This window comes from Alosa sapidissima, chromosome 5, assembly GCF_018492685.1.
Source record: "Alosa sapidissima isolate fAloSap1 chromosome 5, fAloSap1.pri, whole genome shotgun sequence".
NCBI lineage: Eukaryota > Metazoa > Chordata > Actinopteri > Clupeiformes > Clupeidae > Alosa > Alosa sapidissima.
Genome location: NC_055961.1, coordinates 37,853,704 through 37,866,051, shown reverse-complemented (window position 1 = coordinate 37,866,051; position 12,348 = coordinate 37,853,704). Strand labels below are relative to the sequence as shown.

General features: G+C 39.8%; 1 protein-coding gene across 4 annotated transcripts in view; it reads right to left on the bottom strand.

Moving 5' to 3' along the window:
• LOC121708557 (glutamate receptor 4-like) overlaps positions 1–12,348 on the bottom strand; it is a 169,391-nt gene that overhangs the window by 18,237 nt on the left and 138,806 nt on the right. For 2 of the 4 annotated variants that reach the window (XM_042091293.1, XM_042091294.1), the window contains one exon: positions 11,986–12,100. In XM_042091293.1, the coding sequence (XP_041947227.1) occupies positions 11,986–12,100 (115 nt within the window). Of the gene's footprint in view, positions 1–7,843; positions 7,959–11,985; positions 12,101–12,348 lie in introns of all 4 variants that reach the window. The other 2 variants (XR_006031699.1, XM_042091297.1) reach the window with 2 other exon arrangements.

The window sequence follows — 12,348 nt, the reverse complement described above, 5'->3', positions numbered from 1 at the left end:
ACTAATGAAAAACTGCAGTTTTTTTATTCACTGATAAGATTGTATCTACACCATGGGCGGAGTTTGACATTTGAGCCAGGGGGCGCGAAAAAGAAAAAAAAGTCATTGTAGCGGCTAAGACCTGGCCTACCACTTGGGGAATACAGCACAAGAACATATGGACAAAACAAACATGCTAAATAAACATAAATGATTTTAAAGGGTTAGGCTATTTGCACCCCTGGTACAATTAGCAGTGTATGCTATTTACCCTGCTATGTACCCTGGTGCAATTAGAAGTGAATTCTATTTGTACCCCGGTGCACACAGCAATGTGTCCTATTAGTACCCCGTCTGGTACAAATATCAATGTATGGTATTCGTACCCCGGTGCACACAGCAATGTGTTCTATTAATACCCCATCTGGTACAAATATCAGTGTATGCTATTTGCACCCCTGTGCATTTATTCTCGTATATTGATCACACAATGTAATAATAATAATAAAAACAAGCAACATGTTCTTTTGTTGTTATGTAACAGGGTGTGAATAGCTCAGCTGTGTAATAGACACTCTGAATAAGGTATGCTGTTTGCATCCATGTATAGTTAAAAGTGGATGCTATTCGTACCCTGGTGTATATAGTACTGTATGCTATTTACACCCTGGTGCATGAACTAGCTAATTACTGCAATCAAAACTTCCATTTGAGAACCGATTTCTTGTTCAAATTGCGCGCCTTCTCTCTAGAGACGTTGGTACACATACACACTCACTCTGCCAAAACACATCACATGGGAATCGAACCCCAGTCTCCCACATGCTAACCCATGTCTGAGAACACTGCATTATCTTCTTCCACAAACAAATGGTGTTTGCAGGTAAAGTTATAGTTTATAGGCCTGAACGTATTCACAAAATTTCTGTTAACTAACAAACTGATGGTTGTATGTGTTCACTGAACCAAGATTATGAAAATAAAACACAACTTCTCAATCTAAAACTTAATCTGAACAGATATTTGTGTCGAATAGGCCAAGGCTATTCGTACCAGGGGTGTAAATAGACACTCCGGATTTTAAATTACATTGTAACAATTTAACAATTTGCCCTTATGAAATCCAATCGCAGCATGGCTGTCTTGGAACGCAATAGACAGATGGTGGCGGAATGCCCAAACACTTGAATTCAACTAAAATGTAACAGTGAAATGCCTCTCCAAATGCAGAAACAAAGTGCAATCACACCATATTTTCATGTAACGAGCAAATATCTACAACATCATTACATGCTACCTGAGAATTGCTGGACTTTAGCCTACTTGTCTGGAGAATTGCTGGACGTTAGCCTACTTGTCACTTGTCAAAAAGCAGCAAAAAGCAGTATATGAACTCTATTACCTACCACCATTTACTTGTTATGTGTTATTTAAAATATTTATAAAATATCGTAATTCTTCCACTCATTTTTGAAACAATACAATTACCTGTTTCAAGCACCCCCATCCCCCCACTCTAATCTCTTCTTTGTAAAATTTAGTGATCTCTATCTCTATCTACGGCTCTGACTTCAACCACCACCATGGCGCCACCCATTGGCCAGGCACATGTGTGACTACAATGTTTCCACTAGATTATTGACTTTTCATCTTGATGAGGATATTTCTGGAACCTGAAGGTGACATTTTTTGAACACGCAAAGGAAAAATATTGAATTGAAAACATTTCGTTTTATTGTGGATGAGGCTTTAAATAACTATTTAATCAGCAGTGGGAAATTAAGATGGTGGAAAAAAGAAGACTAAGGCGGTAGACATAATGTGCAATTTCAATACACTTCCCTTTTGAACAGGATGTAGAAGTAACCTAGGTTCAAAATGTTTATTTTTATTTAATATTCTTTTATAGAAACAAAAGTCTGTAAAACCTTGCTGGGGTATTTTCTCCCCTGCATCCACTGATTTAAAAGTTTGTACCTTATAGTTGTATAATTATGAATATACTGTTTTCTTTGTACTTTGGTATCGTTGTCAGCAGTGAATAAATTCTTCCTGGCTGATTTTGCCAATAAAAGACATCTATACAGTGCTGTCTATCAATTCATTAAAAAAAAATCCAATACTTTAGCTTTATTTCACTGACTAATTTCAGTAGCGGAACAGAATGGTACCAATAATATGGTGAATATATGGTCACAAGATGGAGGCATGAAACATGAAGATTTTTGACACAGAATGCAGGATAATTTAACACATTTCCTCATAGTGCAGTAAACCTCCTGTCATTCCATGATTACTTTAGTTAAAACTCCAACTTGAGAATTTAATGAGTGCCAATGCTGAAATTTGCACAACGCTGATGCCCTAAAGTAAATAAACAAAAATAATCAGTAAGCCTTCCTTTTAGTAGTCCTCTAACTACTATGTATCTACCTAGAAAATACACAGTCAATTATAGTGTATTATTGGGTAACTATGCAAATTATTAAAATACCTCAACTATTATAGAAGATTACTGGGTAATCACTACCAGTAATATGTGGATAAATACAGAGAAACTACAACAGAAATACCAAGAAAAACTATATTCTATCAACTCAACAAAGAACCATGGTAACGAAGATAGATTTGCGTACTTTCCATGAAAGTACTGTAGGCAAGTAATTCTTAGACACACCTTCTGTATTACCCATCAATTCCAGTTATATTAGTAGTTATCCAAGGTTTATATAGGTTTATAACAGCCCAGGGCCCCGTTCCCTGAAAGCATCGTAAGCCTAAGAGCATCGTAAAGTCCCTCTTATACGAAAGTCTTACGAATTTTGCAGACTGTTTCCCGAAACGATCTTAAGAGCGTTGTGAAAACACTCGTAGATCTACGAGTGCTCCAGAGTTCTCGTTACTGGCTAAGAGCGTCTTAAGGTACTTCTCACTGAGGTCACCAAAAGGACATACAGGGGAATTACAACTTAGAATACAATTATCCAACTACGTTCCCATTCTTTATTGTATTTACTTGTGATGAATCAGCTTTTAGCGTGCAAAATAGCATACATTTAATGGTCATAATAATGTGATTTAAAGGAGAATTCCGGTGTGATATTGGCCTAAAGTGTGTTGAAACATGATACCGAGTGTGAATGTATGTCTCATAGCCCATCTCGGCTTGTCCCCTGCACTCCAAAATCTGGCGCTAGTTAGCCGATGCTACCAAAAGCTTTTTCAATGGGGTTGCCTCGGCATCGGCCTAGCCATGCAAATAAATCACTGTTTTACACCATTTACGTGGCTCAATGTATCTCCACACTTCATTGGTAGACTTCCGAGGGCCCTGACATTTAAAACGAGACATTGAGAACTTTGAAAAAGCACTGGTAGTTTACTTACAAGACGATTTATACAGACAGTATCTTCAAAGTTTAGCGATGCAGCCATCTTGAATTTAGTCACGATAAGTCGAGTGAAGAGTATGAATGAACAGGTATGATAAGGGATCAGATTCCAAAAATAATTCTGTGGAATGCATGGATTCCAGTTGCTGCTACTGGAAGAAACTGGAATCCATGCATTTCCACAGAATTACTTATCATACCTGTTTATTCTTACTCGTCGCTCGACTTATCGTGACGAAATTCAAGATGGCTGCAAACGCTAAACTTCGTGAAGATACTATCTATATAAATCGTCTTGTAAGTAAACTACCAGTGCTCGTTTTAAATGTCAGGGCCCTACCAATGAAGTGTGGAGATACATTGAGCCTCGTAAATGGTGTAAAATGGTCTATCACTAGGTGGCAGTCTCGCCAGGTCTCGCTGATCACTTCCCGGAAAGTTTACACAAGTAAGTAACAGGCAACACTTCATATTTCATGAAAGACGTTAAATCTCCATTTCTAGAAAAAAACAGCGATTTTGATGAAAACTAGCCACTGTTTAGCTTGGGATTTCTCAGGAATAGATAGCGTGTAGAAATACAAGGTTTGCACCCACCGAGAGCTTAAAATCTCACCTTTTAAACGAGCCATTGTATGTGTTCATTGCTATAACACAGAATATGCTGTGGCTGTACAAAAATCATCAACAATGGTCTAGATTGCTGGCACTCTTGGACAAAGCTCCCGAAAACAGCTTGGCATTCAATGAGTTAAGTGACACCAACATAAACGGTGCAACAATCTAATCTTAAATAATTACAATTATTTATGTCTGTGTGCGGTATGTAGCCTACTTGGGATGCTTGTCAAAGTTTTTCTATTTCCGTATTAGTGTGAATTAATGTGTAGATCCGTTGAAAGTTGAAACGGTAGGCCTAGCTGTGACGTGAAGTCACCTGACATCACCATCAATTAGAGGATATTTCAGAACTATTGACGTGGACAGCTCCCCTTAAGAGTGTCTTAAGAGCAGTGCATGCGTGTTCACGCTACGAGCATGTACAGGAAACAGTCAGAAAAACCAAACAAACGATCGTAAGATGAATCGTAGAAAACCCTCGTAAGTGCGTGTCTCCATCGTTATTGGGAAACGGGGCCCAGGTTTAATTATGTTCAATAACCATGGAGTGGTGATAGTTTGACACGCTTTTGTTTTAGTGGGGCAACACAGTCTAAGGTCTCAAGACAGGATGCATTAAAGAGAGTGACTAATTCTTCAATGTCAGAGCAGGTGGAAATAGCAACAGACCCATAAGCCTAGCGACCCATCACCTGCCTATGACAATTCTGCCCGGATTCCTGGCCTGTCTGCCGACCCACCACATGCCCCTTGACAACTCCCTTCCCCTGGACAAATCCAATGCTGGACTATTTGAACTTTCTGTCACTAAATCAGGATTAATGAATTATCAAACCAGATACGTAATCACCCCACCTCTTGTAACTTTCTGCTCAAGTGCTTTTTAACACCATGTCTTATTCTCTACACCTGACTATCATATGCATTTGTCATGTATACAGACCTTACTGTCCTGTATTGACCCTAGGCAGATGGGTCAGGCCCTTGAGTCGTGGATCTGCTCGAGGTTTCTTCCTATATATATCTCCAATTCTAGGGAGTTTTTCCTCACCCCTGTTCCCCATGGGCCTCTCTCTTTCTTTTCTTTTCTTCCTTTTTCTCTGATTGCCTACATTCTGTAAAGCGCCATTATACATGTGTAATGTTTTGCCGCTCTATAAACACAATAAATTGAAATTGAATTTTCCACAGTAAAATTTCATTTGAAAGCCTGGTCACCAGTTGCCAGTTTGTATGGCTAGTTACTCTGCCTACTTAGACTCTGCATGATGAAAAGGCTTTGAATGTTCCTTTTCTTCTTTGGTGGCATAGCTGATCTACAAAGCACAAAAAGGAAAAAATGTGCATGCTGAAGGGTAAAGGGAATATTAAAAAGTTTTGCACTGGCCTTTTTTGGGTTATATATTGGTAGACATCCCTGATAACTTAGCCTATACGGACACACTCGCTCGCTTTTCAGCCAATGTCACCGGCACAGTGAAGTAGGCCTAGCCTAGGCTACAGTATGCTTTGACACTGTTGTGTGTGTCAGATAAACCCCCTTCGGTTTCAGCCAATCAAATGACATTGTTTCGTTTACTGTCGCCTTGGCCGTCGGAATAGTCCAAATAGCATAAAGGAGTTCGCTAAAATATTGGTGGGGACAATTTTGTCATCTCAAAATATTGATTGGGACTAGTCCATAGCGTCTCACCCTAAACCAGTGGTCCCCAAACTTTTTCTTCCGAGGGCCAGCTCACTATACCTGGCTCTAAGAGAGGGCCAGAGATTCGGAGTATATAAGTAAACATAAATAGCTTAGTGCTGTGAACAACAGCAGTCTACATTAGTTGAATATTCCATTACATTTACTCATAGGCTACTGCAATTTAATACCATTATTAGCTGTGTTTATATTGCCATCATGCCATATCATTCAAAAAATGTAGCTCAAATGAAATAATACTAATAAAAAGACTTTAACAGTCCCAAAAGTGTATTTTATCCAAAATGTGTGAACTCTGAACTCTGTGTATTTGCATACACAGCTCAAGTTGTGAACAAGCAATATCCTACAAATAATTTGAAGTTCTTAAACTATGAGAGTTTTATGAAGTGCAGGCAAAAACATCTGAAATGACCACTTTCACTCACCTGATGAGAACTTGTGAATTTGTATGAACATTTGAACGAGTGAATAAAAAATAGAAATAATTATCCCAGAAAGTCCCAGAAATATGACTTGACTTAGTTAGTTATTAAAAATTAATTGATACACTTCTAGAATACTTTGAGCACTAATGCAGTCAGCCTCTTGCATTGTTAAGACTCGCCATAGAGAATGAATGGGGGAAATTACGGAAGTTATAGTTTGACGATGTCGTACTCCCATGCGGGCCAGATGCTATATACCACAGACATGTTTTGGGGGGCCACCCAAAATGAGGTGGCGGGCCGTATCCGGCCCGCGGGCCGTAGTTTGGGGACCACTGCCCTAAACATACGCCAATGGTTATGGCAAAACCCAGGTAAAACCATGGAAACAAGTATGACTTTATTTTATAGTACAGTTTATGCTTACATACTGGGCCCTACTTTGATTTATGGATAAAGTGCAAAGTCTTAAGCCAAACTAAAATGTAATAACTAGACAAAATCTATTTTCTATTTTCTTCACCATTGGCCACATTGATGAGTCAGCTCAATGCTCTCATATGCCAGACGTTCGTATCCAGCAGAACTGGAGAAGGTAGCAGTGAAGAAACTTATTATGATCGACTTCTAGCACAATGAGCTATGACGTGACAGTTAAACTGTATCAACACATTCATTTAGAGCTGAACTCTATGTGTCCAGAATTTTCTGGTCAGCGTGTCTTTATTGCAGTTGTTTGAAGAACTAGCTATCATTAATTTGTGATTACTTATTGTTATGGCAGTAAAAACTCTGTCAATGGCTTTTTGATGCGAGTAGCTTTTCAAATCAAAAAAGTTCTCTGGCCAACAATTCTTGTCAAAAAAAGAAGCCTAGTTTTTTCTTGGTATTTCTGCTATAGTTTCTCTGCATATATCTACATATTACCTGTAGTACCTAATATTGCTCTATAATTCGTAACAGTTAAGGTGTTTTTAGTATTAAATAATATACTTTATTACACGGCTCTTCACAAGGCAAGTAGAACGCTCCATTGGCTTCCATTGCAAACATATAATTACCGCTGTCAATGGCAATGGGTTTTGTGCTTCTGATACATCTTTCATATCACTAAGCAAGGACTGGAACTTCATTCAAAAGTGAAAGCAGACGGTTGATAAGCTGTGTTCTAAAGAATGTTTGACTCAAGTTTAGCGTGTATTCAGCAAACTATTTGTTTCTCAGCAAATGCCACGATGAACGGTAACAAATAGGCTAGACTATGTAGGCTAAAGTCATGTTGTGGGGAGTTTATTATTTTGTTTTGGCAAGTAGCCGTGTAATAAGCGGGACAATGTATATGTAGTCCCTTAAGGGCGGAACAAGACCCCTCCGCTTCGCGTTGGGGTCCGGTTCGCCCTGTCGGGACTTATTTTCCCAATAATGACCGGCGTTCTATACATTATCCCTTACATAATATGAATAATATACTATAATTACCCTGTATTATTAGGTAACTACTTAAGTAGGGGACTTTAAAAAGAAGGGTTACTAAATAATCTGCCATGTATGGTTGCAGTTACATTGCAACTGAATATGCACATGCATTATTTGCACAACATTGCTCATTCTTGTACTCCTTCATTCTTTCCCTCTATAGTCTCACTGGCACACAGCTTGCCATTGTGTCTGTGCGAGCATTACATAACAGTGAGAGTCCTATACTTGAGGAGACTGACCTTACTTCCCGAGTCCATGGGTCCACATTCGCCCTTATCGTACCACCATATGTTTTTCAGCTTGTCTAAGATGCCTGATTCACTCAGTTTCAAAACGGCAAGGTTTACAGGAGTTCTTCAACCACGTGGAGAAATAACATAAATAACATCATAGATCATGTTATTTTATGTTATTCAGTTACAGTTGCTAACATACATATTCTGTCAAAATGATGGAAATAGGGTCCCATTTGTCATACATGTCTCTATCTTTGATATGGGGCCTGTGGTTGGTGTAACAGACGTATGAATGGGACCCTACTTCATCACTTTCAGTAACAGGCACATACTGCCAAGGCCAACAAGCAAAACAATTTTTGCAAGGAATTACTGTATATCCAAAATTATTGATGAGGAGAGATGCCGGAAACTAGACAATACCCTGTCCAGATTTTTTTTGTTAAACCTATTAGCTGTCTATAGGAAATTATATTAACATTGGCATGCAAGTTTGGACACCTCAGTCAAAATTTGGTATTGTAACTTAAAGGCGCAGTCAGGGATTTTATGATTTCAAGCCCATACAATTTTTTTTGTCACATTCAGCTATCATCCCGAATCAAATTCAAAATTCTACTACTCACTTTCAAAGCCCTCCATGACCTTGCTCCTCCTTACCTCTGTGACCTTCTGATCTCTTACACTCCTTCCCGCTCCCTCAGATCCTCTAACCAAAATCTCCTCTCGGTCCCCCGCACCAGACTCTCTACCCTAGGTGGCAGGTCTTTCAGCGCCATGGCCCCTAAGCTCTGGAATTCCCTCCCTCAATCCCTCCGTGACTGTCCCTCCTTTCCTTTCTTCAGAGCTCACCTCAAGACCTTTCTGTTTCAGGAAAACTTTTCACCTTCCGTCACCGCTTGACTCATCGCAAATGCCCTTTTTTTTTGACTGTTTGTTTTTTTGTTGTCTTGCTTTGATTGTGCTGACTTTGTAAAGTGACCTTGAGTCTGAGAAAGGCGCTATATAAATAAAACATGAAAATGCATCACATTGAGGATGGTAGCATCAAGATAAAAATATACAGAAAACCCACACACACAGACCAGTATTTACTATGGACATCAGAGCACCCCACAGCACACAAGCTATCAGTGGTCCGCACCCTATATGACCGTACCAAGGTCATCAATGACAACCATAGAGGAGGAGTACCATATAAAACAGGCACTCAAAGCCTGCAACTACCCAAACAAAGGCAAGAGAGAGGTCCAGAGGAATAACAACAAGGAGAAAGAAAAAAGGTTCTAGGCCTGAGAACCTAGGCATGGTCACCCTCCCATACGTCAGGGGGGTCACAGAACGCGTACAGCGAGCGATGAGGAAACACCACATCATCCCACCAGTGAAGCCACACATCAAGCTTCGACCAAATCCTAGTACACCCTAAGGATCAGATTCCCCCTGAGAAAAAGTGTGATGTGATATACGAGATCCCTTGCCTAACATGCAATAAAACGTACATAGGAGAGACAGGCCGGCAATTCAGCACACGAAAAAAGGAACACCAGAAAGAATGTGAAAAGGAAACATCTGGAACGCTCACCCGTGCAACAAGAATGAAAGCAACACAGGAAAATCTGAAATCTGCCATTTCAGACCACTGTAAGAGGGAAAAGCATCTAATGAACTGGGATGCAGCCAAGGCCATCAGAACGGAAAGCAAAAAATTCCATCGGTGGATCAAAGAGGCGGTTGAAATCAGGAAGCGGGCCCCAAAGACTGTAAACCGGGATGAAGGAGCCTACCAACTATCCCACACCTGGGACACAGTCCTGCAAGGCCGCCCCCGGCAGGGCCATCCCACCACATCAGGTGGGATGGAAAACGCCATATAACACATCTCAGACGACGTCACACCAACATCACGTGACACCTCTGATGAAGGCTACAGAGGCAAGGTAGCCGAAACTGGTCAGGTACAATACAATTTACTTTATTGGCCTTTATAGAGAAACAGTATAAATACTATTGCTGTCCCCCTGACCGGATTCCTGGCCCGCGCAGCCTTGCGACCCACTACTTGCCCAATGACAACTCCTAATCCCCTTGGACAATTAATTTCCTACACTGGACTATTTAAACTTTCTGACACTAAATAAGATTCATGCATTATCATACTGGATATGTAACATACACCTCAGGTGGATTTAAACCACTATGTTCTTTTTTTCTACACCTAACTAACTTATTCATTTATCATGTAAACAGACCTTACTGTTCTGTACTGACCCTAGGCAGATGGGTCAGGCCCTTGAGTCTGGCCCTTGGATCTGTTCGAGGTTTCTTCCTACATGTATCTCCAATTCTAGGAAGTTGTTCCTCGCCCCTGTTACTCATGGGCCTTCTCTGATTGTTTAACACTCTGTAAAGCGCCATGAGACATGTGCAATGTTTTGGTGCTCAATAAGTGATATTAAATTGAAATTGAAAATTTAAACAAACGCGACTTCCTGCGAAATCCCTGACTGCGCCATTAAGTTAACATTTCCCACATTTTAAGCCAGTTTTTTTTTTGTTCTGTTTGAAAAATATAAGAGTGAAAAATGGAAAGGAGCAACAATCAGATTTGAACTCTCAGATTTTTACCGGTCTCTGTAAAGTGTTGTGAGGGCCCGGAGGAGTGTAGAAAAACACAACATGAATCCAATCGATTTACCATTAACTAGCTTGTTAGCAGTGGTGTAGTCTAGCTAGCTGTAGTGGGTATACTGAGATGTAGTAGTTCGCTGTAGTGGGTATACGTATCCCCCCAAATGTTAATACGTATCCTTGCCTATTTTAAGTGGGTACTGAGATAGTGATTCTTTTTTTTACGCCTTTAATGACAGGACAGTAGAGAATGACAGGAAGCGAGTGGGAGAAAGAGTCGGGGTGGGATCCGGAAAGGACCACGGGGTGGGAATCGAACCCGGGTCGCCGGCGTATGGTGCAGGTGCCCCAGCCAGTTGCGCAATGGCCGGGGCCGATAGTGATTCTTTTTAAGTGGGTTTACTATGTAGTCCTGCGTATCACATAGACTACACCACTGCTTGTTAGGGCAAAATCATTGTTAGGAAATGTTAGGTGATGCAAATGTAAACGTTTTATAAATACTGTGACTCCTCATACTTTGTCCTATCAATTAGCGTGGGTTTCTCTGAACCTAGCACCTAGCACTTCAAAATTATGATCAAAGCAAAGAGAAAGCAATAAAATTACATAACAGTGAGAGTCCTAGACTTGAGGAGACTGACCTTATTATAAAGGCTATAAAATGATCAGGTAGCTGTTTTCTTTAGTTCTTAATGTAATTAAGAAATGACAGTTGTCAGGAATGATGGGGGCTGACTTTCCGAGAGAGCTGCTCATCCCTCTTTGCAAGACACTTTCAGACCTTGTTAAGCAGGTTGATAAATCATGCTTTGAGCTTGTGTTGTAAGCAATGGAATAAGTTTTTACTGGTGAAGGAAGAATGATTTCAATTATACCAGCAAATATCACAACCTGAAGATGAAAAGAGTTTGACTTTTACAACAGATAAACGAGCCTGAACACATCTCAACATCTACAATGGACTACCTCAAGAGGCTCAAGCTAAAGTAATTTACAGACTGTCATATTGGCAAAGCAGGTGTTACTTACTATAAAGAGATGGCCAAACTATTAATTTGGGCCCTTTTCCTTTTTTCCAATGATAATGTACAACATGGAAATTAAAAATAAATCTTACTTGATATGATGATATTATAGAAATGTTGTCATTTTTATTCCTTTCGGAAATTACGTAATTTTTTACTCACTTACCTATTAGTAGCAACAATTATGACCAGGGGTGCCCAAACTTTTGCATGCTGCTGGTTATGTACATAAAAATATACAAATACAATTGGAAACATTTGAAATGTCACTATCGGAAACTTTTTTTTTGCCTTACACCTGCAGTCCATAACAAAAACAGGTAGCCTATATTATGCATTTGGTATGTGCAAATATTTTTGCTTTGTTGGTAAGAAATGTTTTTCCTCATATACTAACACATTATACTAGGGTGTAAGATGTGGCCCAGACAGTTGCACCTGTTATCACAGAAACAGTTTACACACATTCGGTGACATAGTCCTGACCTTCTCACCACCTCCACCGCTGCCACACTCGCCTTTGTCGTACCACCACTTGTTTTTCAATTTGTCCAACAGGCCTTGTTCATTCAGTTTTAAAACTGCCAGGTTAACTGCACTTCTTGAAATGATAAAACACAGTTTTGTCAGAATAAGCAGCATCCAATCAGGGAAAGCAACAGTACAAAGGAATGACAGTTAAATGACAACCAGAGACATAATAGCATTAAACAAATCTCTGTTTAACAACACATTAAAAGATTTAAAATGAATTCTTTTGAGGGACAGTTACACACACACACACACACACACACACACACACACACACACACACTCATTCTGTTCTACTGAATCCTTATTTCTGATAAG